At 36.1% G+C, this 13,049-nt stretch overlaps 1 protein-coding gene across 1 annotated transcript in view; it reads left to right on the top strand.

The window, feature by feature from the left end:
- LOC123780410 (A disintegrin and metallopeptidase domain 3-like) overlaps positions 1-13,049 on the top strand; it is a 126,616-nt gene that overhangs the window by 32,825 nt on the left and 80,742 nt on the right. The window contains exons 5-7 of the mRNA XM_087856325.1: positions 2,575-2,651; positions 3,130-3,307; positions 11,390-11,455. Of these exons, the coding sequence (XP_087712451.1) occupies positions 2,575-2,651; positions 3,130-3,307; positions 11,390-11,455 (321 nt within the window). The remainder of the gene's footprint in view (positions 1-2,574; positions 2,652-3,129; positions 3,308-11,389; positions 11,456-13,049) is intronic.

The raw sequence follows: 13,049 nt of genomic DNA, 5'->3' as shown, positions 1-13,049 counted from the left end.
CAGCCTTGCCATTGATTGTGGGGGCCTCTACTAACTTTATATCTGTTTAGGAAGAAGCAGGCACCTGTGTTTTTGTCCTGCTTTCTCTGTGCTAGACAGGAGGGAGGATCAATGGTATGTACTGTCCCAAGCTGATGCCTTGGTCTCTTGCAGGCAACTAGATTCTGCCAGATCTATCAGTGCTCCAGGATTCATGGGACAGATGCTAATTCCATGGGCAGTTTTGGTGAAGTGGAGGCACTACATGTGTGGATCAACTTTTTCCTTTTCCAGTGAGAAGCAGAAAGCTAGGGTTTTTCATTCAGTCTCTGTGCTGAGTTGTGGGGGTTACAAATCAATGTTTTGTACTAACCTGAGTCACTACCTCTATTTTGCCTGGGTGGTTAAGACTGTGCTGAGCTTATCAGGACTGCTAAGACTGGCGATATGGATACTAGTTCTCTGGGTTGCCCCCTCAGAACAATTGGGGCACTTGACCTGTGAACAAACCCCTTTCCTTCTCTGGTCAAGCTGGGAGCCAGAGAGTCTCTTTGGGATCATATGGTAGTGCTCTGCGTGTGACCCTGGTGAAAGGTATACCAAATCTTTATATTGACTTTGGTGAGTTTGATTTTGCATTTTCCTAGAAATTAAAATAATTTCTGATCAATCGTAAAGGGAATTTGTCCATGAATTGTTGCTGAATTGGTGTATTTGTTCCATGATGGAAGGCCCGGGGCTTCTTACTCCACTCTTCCTGACCAGAAAATCAGCCTTTATTTCTTTTTCCTTTTTTAAGATTTTGTTTATTTATTTGAGAGAGAGGGACAGCGCGCATGAGCTGGGGGTGGGGTGAGGGTGGGGGAGTGGCAGTGGGAGAGGGAGAAGCAGATGCCCCGCCTGCTGAGCCTGATCCCAGGACCCCGAGATCATGACCTGAGCAGAAGGCAGATGCTTAGCTGATGAGGCACCCAGGCACCCCTCAGCCTTTGTTTCTTTGAGTGCTTTTCAACTCCACATTCTTTCTGTTTTCTTTCTTGGATTCTGATATGTATTTTAGATCTGGTATTGTTCCACAGGTTATTGAGGCTCTATGCACTTTCTTAGCTCATTTTTCTCTGTCTTACATACTTGGTAAATTCTACCGATCTGTCCTCAAGTTAACTGATTCCATGCCTTGTCACCTCCAGTCTACTTTTGAGCCCATCCAGACGTTTATTTTATGTGTATGTCTTTTTTAGTTCTGGCTTTTATTTCTATTCTGTCATTTGTGTCAAGGTAATTTGTAATTGTTCACTGAAGCAATTTTCCATGGCTACTTTAAAATCCTTGATAGTTCCAACATGTGGCTTATCTCAATACTGGCATCAGTTGGTTGTCTTTTCTCATTTTTGTTGTGATTTTTTTTTTTTGGTACTTGGTATACTGGGTGATTTTCTCTTGTATCCTTGATGTTTAAATCTTCTGTTTTTGAAGCAGTCACCCAGTTTAAGTTTAGATTTAGTGTGGTGTGTTGTTCCAATGACCATTTAGCTTTCTTATAGCTTTCAATGTTATTCTGTTGAGGTTTGTTCTTCTGGCTTTGCTGGACTTCTGCTATTGCAGCCTGTGGTGGTAAGAGGTACTTACCTGGGCCACCTTGTACTGCTTGGTGGGGTCTGATGATGAAGGATCAATGGGATGGACAGCATTTCTTCTGGCTGTACTCCAGCCACCGGATGTCAGTGTGTCTCTCACTCTATTTTTGCTAGTCCCCCTTCAGTGAGGAAAGTTCATATCTGGAACTGATGGAAATAATATGTATCACAGCTAATAACATATAATAATAACGTAGAAACAAATCTATACGAACAAATGTGATGATACTAAAGTTTTCATAACACAGCATTAGCAAAGGAACAGGACTGACTGCAGATATCACTAGACTTTGAAGGGAAGAGAAGGGAATATTCACTGAAAAAGATTATTAGGGGAGAACCTGGGAAGATTAATACTGTGAAAGTCCATGGGGAGGAGAGCTGGAACTAAGGATGATCAACTTGGTGAGATATTAAGGAGAAAAAAAATGAAGAAATTCCAGTTAAGATACTTTTGGGTAACTTAAAAAAAAAGTGAAAACTTCACATTTGAAGTCAAATTAATGCTGTGAATTACATCAAGTTAGTAGTTATAAACTAAACATTTAAGAAATGTGGCTAAGAGAGAAAAGATGCAGATAAGAAAATTGTTTGTCAAATATTTAGAATTAAAGCAAGAATTGTTTTGGGAAAGATAGGAGTCATGACTATTCTTAGGGGAAAGTGTTAAAAGGAAGAGATTGCAGATAATGAGATAGCTGGTAGGTAATATTATGGTAATGGCTAAGTCTAAATGTTTAATGATATCTAGGAAGCAAGGATAAACCCAAAACTTTATTTACAAATCATTCATGCACTTGACGTGATGAGTACCAGGTGTTGTACGGAAGTGTTGAATGATGTGTTGTTGTGCACCTGAAGCTAATATTTCACTGTGTGCTGTACTAACTGGAATTTAAATAAAAACATTAAAAAACCCAGATTATTCATGAATGTATCTTTGTATACTCCTGTTTAGCGCCATTGCCTTTATCAAGGATATGCCGCAGAGGTTCCAAAATCAGTTGTGACCCTTAGCACCTGTTCTGGACTCAGGTAATGGCATATTCCAGAGATGTACGTGATTGGAAATCTTATGTGACCCTTTAATTTTTAGAAACATCTTGAAGGATAGAGTGAAGAGAAAGGAAATAGAGACTTTGATTGTGTTTCTTCTCACATACTTTCCTTTCCTCCTCCTCATCTTATCATTTTTCCTCTTCTCTTTGTCTCTATCCCAGGCTGGCAGTCACAAAACTTATGCAGGAAAAGCTTCCATTGGTATGAAGAGTGTTCCATGTCTTAGCCACACTAGCACCACAATGACTTGTAAATGTCATAATAGAGAGAGGAAGCTGTAAAATTGTGTTAGAAAGTTTACCCAAGGAGGAAGAGATGATTCTTAGATATTAGGCCACAAAGACTACTGTTAAATTTCTATAAATTTTTTTTATTTAAGGTTGATTTACATTTCTCAGTGGGTAGTCTATATTAATTATCTTTTTATTTCTTTTTTATGTGTTTAAATACCTAGGGGATTATTGCTGCTGCAGAACGTCAGTTATGGCATTGAGCCATTGGAATCTGCTGCTGCATATGAGCATATGCTTTATCAAACAAAGAATCATAAAATTGATTTTTCCCCTGTACAAGAAAATTATCCTACGCCCCAACGGGTAGATCAGTCCTACAGGATTCTTGTGAAATCGGAAGTAAGTAACCACTTCTATGTTATCTTCACTTATGCTATCTTTGATAAATTTATTCACATTGGAATTGTTACATTTGGAAAACAAATTTAAGTGATATTATATTAAACTCATATTAAAACCTGTTGCAAGATATTTATTTTAAATACATTTTTATGTTTAGTCATATGATATAAGAAAATGTAATAGATATAAACACACAATAAAAAAATAAAATTTCTCTCATTTTCCTAATTGCAAGTATGCTGATGCATATATACATATTTGCACTGTTTTTCAATTAACATTCTACTAATATAAAGTTACACAAGTTCTTGTGGCTAAAACTTCGGCGAGTAACATAACTTTTCTGTGTGAAAAATTTTTTACTTCTAAAAAATAATAAAAATAATACCTAACTCATACAGTTATTTCAAAGATTAAATACGTTCATAAATGGACATTACTTAACATAGTATGTAGACAAATAAAAAGTGATAAGTAAAAATCGCTGTTATTATTTGCTTACCATATTTTCTAATGTAGTGGATCAAAGGAATTGGAAGTCATTATGGAAGGTTGGGTACAAAACAAAATGAAGTAATGAAGTAAAATCAAAACAAAAGTTTCAGAACCAAAGAAGAAACCAGGGATATCATTGCAGGAATGGGGATAAGTCAGTATTGATATATATTTCTGAATTTTATTTTATGAAGTAATTTGAAAATTGCTTTTCATCCTGAATTTGATAGGCTTAGGTCTCTAGGTTTAGTTAAACATGTTGTCACATGACTAGTGCTTTTACGAACATGAATAAAGAGAATGAGTATCTTCAATATATCAGATTTTTAGAAAGAACAGAAAAAATAACATAAAGACTTATATTTTAGGCATATTCTTACATTCATGAAAGTAAACACAAAGAAACTTATAAACTAGGTGAACACCTTCATTATAATTCAGAGTTGAAAAGTAGAACAGAAACCAAACAAAATATTGTAAAGGGCTTATCTACTAAAAGCATATTAAACACATGCATTTTTATCCCTCTTGTCCCTTTTTAAAAACTCACTAAATGAAAAGGGATTCTTAAAATGGCATAAACACACAAACACGAACAGAACAGGAGAGGAGAAACAACAACGGACATTAAATATCAGATAGCTGATTTAGCCCCCAAAAAGCAGAATCCTGACCTGGTAATGTTAGGAGTTAGTTGGACAATTAGGCAGTCAGGGCCAGGGTCCCCAACAAGAAAACAGGGATCCAGGACAGCCAAGACAAAACTGGACTACCATCCCATTTTATACCTTAGACAAGACTGCAATAGCATCCCATTTTGCACTTCTGTAAAAGTGACTTTGGCAAAATATCCTGAGATGCAACAATTGACCATAAAACATTTGTCACTATCATGGGCTGAGGCAGTTAAGACGTGAGTCTTCAGATGTCAGCCCCAAAAGACCATCAGCATGTAAACATTAACCTGATATGTAGATAGGGGCATGATCGAAACCCTGATTGGCATGACTTAACAGTCAATCTGCGGGGGATCCACACTCTGGTTACCTAAATTGTTCTGCAAAAGAGCTTATAAAAACCCCTCGATTTGAACACCAAAATGGCAACCCTCTCGGGTCCCCTTCCTGTTTGGGAGCATTGTACTGTTGCTCAGTAAACTTTGCTTTGCTGCCCATCACTCTTCATCTGGTCTACCTCTTCATTCTTTGAAGTGGCGTGGCCAAGAATCCCAGGCACTAAAGGAAAAGAAATCCTGGAACAGTAATTGGAATAGGCTCTGGGAAACTTGACATGTACTGCAGTACTATTCAGATGTTTCTTGAATTGCAATAGGAAGTGATTTTAAAGGTGGACTTAAGATAATTGGTTGAAAGAAGTTGTGTAAGTATTTAGCAATCCTGTTTTTCTGTCCTAATGAATTGTTTCTGTTGTAGACTGACAGATCATTGAAGGCTGTTTTCTTTGGGGAGTCTATGAAATGGGGACGCCAGTCACAGATGTTCTATTGTATTTCCCAATAGAAGAGGAATACCATACTGAAACTAGTGTGTTTAATTTACAGTTGGCACATTGCATACTGGGAACCAGACTTACACATTCTAGGAAGTGTATTGAAAGACCCCTCTTCAGGAAGGAATTAAACCAGCCAAAAGAATAAAAACTATTCATGTTGACAGCGTTTTCCCAAACAACAACCCAGACACATTGCTTTCTCTGAAGACAATAGTCCATAAACATATGTGGCCATAGAGATGTTGGAATAAGTTGTTAAATGTTTGATTGTTAATATGAAGGCGCGCTAGACATAGGATGAAACAATTTAATATGGAAGATAGAGACATGAAAAAATCCAATTTTTAAAGTGTGAGGTCACAAAAAATACAGAGGGCGAAGAAAACAAAATGGCAATATCCTCCAAGGAGTAAGAGAAAATATTTCATCCACAAGTTTAAGAATGGAGTGCTATTTAAAAAATAACACTCAGCAGATAAGTAGTAGTTCTTAGACATTTAAAAGTATGATAATAAAAAAGAAAAAAAAGAAATTCCAGAATCGCACAAAAAGTAAAGTACAATGACAAATGATAGGAAAATCTGAGAGATAAGAAAGTTAAGTTAAAATAAGAATTTGGGTAATACAATAGAAGCTCCCAGTATGAACAAACAGGAAATTGAATTGAATGAATCACAAAATAATCCAAGAAAAATTCTCAGAATTATTTAAGGTGAGTTTCTGAACTGATATTTTAAAAATCTGGTTTCTTATATATGGTCAAGATGCAGAATAGCATGAAATTTCCCAGCAGCAATAGTGGAAGTTGAAAGGCAATACCACAATTACTTAAAGTGAGGCAAAGTAATTCCAGTCTGTAATTCTGTACGAAGCCAGAGCTACATAACTGAGATTTTTTAATTAATTTTTAAAATTTCTTTTCCACCTAATGTGAAATGTTCTTGCTCCCAAATAAAACAAACAACAAACAGAAAAAAAACAGATTCTACTCACATCCTGATTGAAGATAGTAGCCAGATGCAGTCACAACCAAATTCACAAACAATAGCTGCCAAATATCGTGAACTTTCAACCAAATGAAAAGATGGAAGAACTATGCAAACAGCTGTCCTCAATCTGTATTTTTCATGACAATCACTATTAGGTCAAATCCCACCAGATATTGAAGCAAACAATTCCAGCTGTCAGTGGCTTAACAGTTTTATGTCTTGCTCATGAAAATACCAAAGTGGATGAAACTCTCCTGGTTGATTCCCTTCTTAGCTCTGACTCAGGGACTGCAAGAGTCCCCTACTAGATGCAAGAGTCCCCTACTAGATTATTTGAATTTAGTCAGAGTAAGGGGAAAAGTGTGTGTGCATCCCCACCTCAATACAGCTGAGCCTAGATAGGTGTCTCACTGACATCTTTTCTCTTGGAGAAGGGAACAGACTTATTTTTAGATAATTGACCATTTCTTATAATAAAACAAAAGTGTAATAAAAGTCACTAATCCCCACCCATTGTTCAAGAACGGTTTGACTTGAAAGTCTACGTGTATTCTAAAATAATAATACTTGGAAATGAATAAACATGGATTATAAGAAATATAAATATAAAATGTAAGATAGAAAAACACAAAATCCAAAGGGAATAAAAAAACTTGTATATTCATGTAGTGTCTCACAGGAGCTACATATTGTTCTAAGAGGTTTACATATCTCCTATCTTTACAATTTTTCAAGCAATTCTAAAAGTTAGTATAGTTGTCCCCTTTTCAGATCAGGAAAGAGATTTAAGGAGTTTGAATTATTATCTTGGGGTGCCTGGGTCGTTCAGTCGGTGAGGTGTCTGCCCTTGGCTCAGATCATGATCCCAAGGTCCTGGGATCAAGCACCACATTGGGCTCCCTGCTTGGCGGGAGGCTGCTGCTCATTCTTCCTCTGCCTGCTGCTCCTCCTGATTTGTGCTCCCTCTCTCTCTCTCTGTCAAATGAATGGATAAAAAATTTTAAATAAATAAATAAATAAATAAATAAATAAATAAATAAATAAATAAATAAAATATCCTGGGAAATTCTCTGTTAAGGTGTAGCATTAAAAGTCAAATCCAGGTAATCTGACCCCAGAGATATGTTCTGTAGCAGTCTAATGATCTGTTTAAAAGGTCCTTGGAAGAGCTCAGGAAATAAATGTAGGAGAAAAATAAAGCTATTTTAAAAATGAAAGCTATTGATAAAAAGACTAATGAATAACAGAATAGACACTGTGGTAAACCCCAATATGTGATATCATAGATTCAAGAATATAAAGCAATTATATAAAAATGATGGTAGAGAAAAACCTAAGAATGTGTGATAGTGAATTTTTTGTCACTTTGGCTGGGGCATATTACTCAGATAGTTGGTCAAATTTTGTGGGTGTTTGTACAAGGTGTCTTTAAATAAGATTAACATCTAAATCAGTGGACTTTGAATATAGCAGAAATGTCCTCCATAATGTGGATGGACTTCATCCAATGAGTTGATGTCCTAAATAGGACAAAAGGATGGAACTTCCCACAGAATTGTCCAGCCAACTACCTTCAGACTGGAAATGTAGCATAAGCTCTCTCTGGGTTTCCAGCCTACTGGCCCATTCTGTAGATTTTGGACTTGCCAGACTCTATAATTATGCGAGCCAATTCCTTATAATAAATCTAGTTGTAACAAATTATAATAAATGTTCTATTTTTCTGAGGAATCCTGACTAATGGAGTGTGAGAGACTGATAAGAGAAATTCAAGATGATTGAAATTGCCATTCATGAGTAAAATAGCACCCCAAATATTCCAGGTTATTAAAGAATAAATCTTTGTTGAATAAAAGAGTCCTGAATTTGAAAATTTTTGCATGATATCCTGATAAAAACTAGGAACACCAAGATATAATGTGGTTAATATGCTGGACTTCATAAATAATGAATAATTCTATAGGAAATTTGGCATCAAAGAAAGTCAACCTCAAAGGTGGAAAAATTCAGACTGGCTTTAGCCTTTGCCAAAATGAAGTGCTTATAAGATAGTCAAGAATGTCTGTCTAGGGGATGTAGAGAATGGCTTCTTTGGGGAGTATACAATATCCTAACATTTTTTTTTTTTACCCAGTCCAGTTGCCATTATGGTATAAAAATATTCTTTTTCAAGAATTCTGACTATGGGAATTTGAGGCATTATTACTTAAATCAGTACAAGTAAAGAGGAATTAAATAAAACAATTTAACATGTTTATGTAGAAAGCCATAAGATTTGATCAGTAATTCCAGGAATTTCATTTGGCAAAATTTGATACACATTTGTGATAAAACCTAGGGTTAGGAAACTTCTTTGATCTAATGAACATCTATAAGTATCTACAGCTAACATAATGAATGTAAGTGACTGAATGTTTTGGCCCTGTTATGGACCACATGCTGTGTTCCCCAAATTCGTATGTTTCTTTTTTTATTAATAATGATTTTTTATTATATTATCTTAGTACATCGAAAACCGGGGATGTACTGTACGGTGATCCAAATTCGTATGTTAAAACTCTAACCCCCAGTAGGATGGCATAAGGAGGCCTTTGAAAAATAGAGTTAAATTAGGTCATTTGTGAGCATAGGGCCCTCCTGATGGGATTAATGCTTTTATTTAAAAAAGGAAGAGACAGGGATCTCTCTCTCTCTCTCTCTCTTTCTCTGCTTTGTCCTGTGAGCATACAAAAGGAAGATGGCCATTTGCAAACTAGGAAGATTGCACTCACCAAACACCACATCTGCTGATGCCTCGATTTTGAACTTCCCAGGGCCCAGAACTGTGAGAAATAAGTGTTCGTTGTTTAAGCCACCTAGTCTATGGTATATTTGTTATAGCCTGAACTGACTAAAACATACCCTAAATTAGGAATAATTCAAGGTGTCTGCCCTCACTATTTCCAGTCAGCGTTTTACTCGAGTTTCTGGATAGTACAATAGGAAAAAGAATAATAATAAATGGCATACATTTTGTAAAGGAAAAAAAAAAACAACATTATGTTTTTAGTGACCTAACTCTGTGTGTACATCACAAAGAAACTCTTCCAAAGGTATCAGGACTATAAGAGTGTCTCACAAAGTCGCAGGAAACAGAGATATTGACATGGTTAAGATGTTCATTTTCCCCAGTTGATCTGTAGGTTCCGTGTAATCCCAATTTTCATAATTCCAGGAAACATTTTCATAGATATTGCTTCTCAAATTCATAAGGAAATGTAAAGATCTTAGAATAGTCAAACAGTTTTTAAGAGAACAAATGGAGGACTTACATTACTTTTCTTTAAAGGGCCAGATAGTATATATTTTAGGCTTGTGAGGTATATGATCTGTTGCAACTACTACCTCTACCTTTGTAGCATGAAAGCAGCATCAACAATACATAAACAACTAGGCGTGGCTTTGTTCCAGTAAAAGATTTCTTACAAACAGGTGGCCATACCTTGGATCATTGTTTGCTGACCTCTGCTGTAGAGATATATACTGTGTTATTGGTGTAAGTATAGACATGTAGATCGGTGGAACAGAATAGATCAGAAGGGGACCCACATGATATTGGCGGATTGATTTTCCACAAAGGTGCGAGGGACTTTAAAAGGCTAAAGAATAATATCTTTAAGAAATGTTGTTGGAAGACTGGATGTCTGTAGGGAATAAAATGAATCTTGACCCTTATTCACAAAATTGAATTAGAGCGTAGACTTAAATGTCAAATCTAAACATAAAAGTTCTAGTAGGGAACTTAGGAGAAACCAAAACAATGAGCCATAAGCATGTGAAAACCTGTTCCACATTAATCATCAGGGAACTGATAATTAAAACCTCAGTAAGATATCAGCACCGACCAACAAGAATGGAAACGATGGAAAAGACAAAACCAAATATAGGCAAAAATGCAGGGCAGTTGGCACTCTTATTAATTCTTGGTGACAATGCAGAATAATCAAACTACTTTAGAAAGCCATCTGGTACTTTTGTATTACTTTACACACCCACAATTATCATACGACTCAGAGATTCTAAATATTTCTCAAGAACAATGAATGTAACTGCACAAAGTTCTGTACATGGGTATTCATAGCAGCTTTGTTTATGAGAGCTAAGATGTCCAAATAATGCAGAATATTGTTGTTGACAGAAAAAAGCTGAAATAAAACAAAAGCATTTATTGGTGTCTCAGAATTACAATTCATTGAGCACAGATTTCATAGCAACCCAATTGTGTCCCCCTAGGGAACAAAAGTGAGGGTTTTCTTTTAAAGACAAAAGGGGATGCTTGCATATGTTGTTAACAAAGATTTTGATTGTTGTTGGCAGACAAGTAAATTAAGTTAAACATAATTGATTCCTAAGGCTGTCACGAAACAAAAATTTGTTACTATACAAGTTGCAGGTAAGTTTGTGCAGAGTCCTAGGAATATTTAAGGTTGGGCCCAGTTCAGAAGTTCCTGGTTCTACCCAGTGAGGATTTCTAAATGGCCTACTTTACTTAATGGCCTCCCAGTTCCATTTTAAAACCCCTTGACGTAAGTGACCCCATTTTAGTCCACCTTTCACATCATTGACAGGTGAATGTAGGAACAAAATCTGGTATTTCTAGAATGGCACACTACTTAGAGATAAAAACTAATGAATTACTAATAATCACAACAACATGGGTAAATGCTGAGTGAAAAAAGTCAGGTATAAAAGAGTACACACTATATGATTCCAGAAGAAGGTTTTGAGAGGAAGGAAACGTGGGTTCTCCCTCCAGTAACTTTTTGAGGATTCTATATCAGGAATATAGGTAAAATCTTCTGATTTGTTCCTAAAATTTGTATTTGGAATCTGCTTATTTATTCAGTGGGCATTGATTCTCTTGTTTTCTTATTATCTATATCTTGATGAACCTGTATTTTTTTTTATGTATACCTTTCTTTGGGTATGTATGTATATATGTATATATATATATATATATATACACACGTACATAAAGTTCATGATAATTACAATTTAAGAATTTAAAAAATGTTTTATTTCACTCATGTCCTCTGTTTCACAGGAAAAGTCAGATGTTGCACTATTGAAAAGAGTTCTGAAAATACAAATTGTTATGGATAAAGCCTTGGTATGTATTATTGATATATGCCATCATATCTTTGTGTTAAAGTTCAAAGAGAATATGAAAAAACTTGCCTTGTTTGTAATATAGATATTTCCCTCTGTTCACAATATGTATTTCAGGATAGCAAGACATAAAAAAATGTTATCAGTTGCTTTTACATTGACATACAGGGACCAAGAGAATCCTTGCAATAATGTTTAACTCTGTATGTATGCAATTTCTACTACACTATAATCTTTGGATTCCAACTAGCTATAGATATTTCTGAATCCACTCCATATCATGGTGAACTCTTTTCTTTAAATGGATTTCCATTTTATTTTTTTATTTTATTTATTAACTTTTTAATAATTTTTATTTTGTTATATTAGTCACCATACAGTACATCCCCAGTTTTTGATGCAATGTTCCATGATTCCTTACTTGCGTATAACACACAGTGCTCCATGTAATATGTGCCCTCCTTAATATTCATCACCGGCTTATCCCAATCCCCCACCCCCCTCCCCTCTGAAGCTCTCAGTTTGTTTCCCAGAGTCCATAGTCTCTCGTGATTCATTCCCCCCTCTGATTACACCCCCTTTATTTATCCCTTTCTTCTCCTACCGATCTTCCTAGTTCTTATGTTCCATAGATGAGAGAAACCATATGATAATTGTCTTTCTCTGCTTGACTTATTTCACTTAGCATAATCTCCTCCAGTGCCATTCATGTTGCTGCAAATGTTGGGAAATTGTTCTTTCTGATGGCTGAGTAATATTCCATTGTATATATGGAACACATCTTCTTTTTTGTTGTTGTTGTTTTTTAATAATATTTATTTTGTTATATTAGTTGCCATACAGTACATCCCCAGTTCTTGATGCAATGTTCCATGATTCATTACTTGCATATAACACCCAGTGCACCATGCAATATGTGCCCTCCTTAATACACATCACCAGCCTATCCCAATCTCACCCCCCACCCCCGAAGCCCTTAGTTTCTTTCCCAGAGCCCACAGTCTCTCATGGTTCATTCCCCCTTCTGTTTACCCCCCACTTCATTCTTCCTTTCCTTCTCCTACCAATCTTCCTATTTCTTATGTTCCATAAATGAGTGAAACCATATGATAATTGTCTTTCTCTGCTTGACTTATTTCACTCAGCATAATCTCCTCCAGTCCTGTCCATGTTGCTGCAAATGTAGGGTAATTGTTCTTTCTGATGGCTGAGTAATATTCCATTGTATATATGGACCACATCTTCTTAATCTAGTCATCTGTTGAAGGACATCTCGGCTCCTTCCATGATTTAGCTATTGTGGACAATGCTGCTATGAACATTGGGGTGCATATGGCCCTTCTCTTCACTACATCTGTATCTTTGGGGTAAATACCCAGTAGTGCAATTGCTGGATCATAGGGTAGCTCTATTTTAAACTTTTTGAGGGACCTCCACACTGTTTTCCAGAGGGGCTGTACCAACTTGCATTCCCACCAGCAGTGTAAGAGGGATCCCCTTTCTCCACATCCTCTCCAACATTTGTTGTTTCCTGCCTTGTCAATTTTTGCCATTTTAACTGGTGTAAGGTGGTATCTCAAAGTGGTTTTGATTTG

This window comes from Ursus americanus, chromosome 27, assembly GCF_024610735.1.
Source record: "Ursus americanus isolate L20-20 chromosome 27, mUrsAme1.1.p, whole genome shotgun sequence".
Classification (NCBI taxonomy): Eukaryota; Metazoa; Chordata; class Mammalia; order Carnivora; family Ursidae; genus Ursus; species Ursus americanus.
The sequence above is the reverse complement of the archived record's forward strand: the minus strand, read 5'-3'. Positions and strand labels throughout refer to the sequence as shown.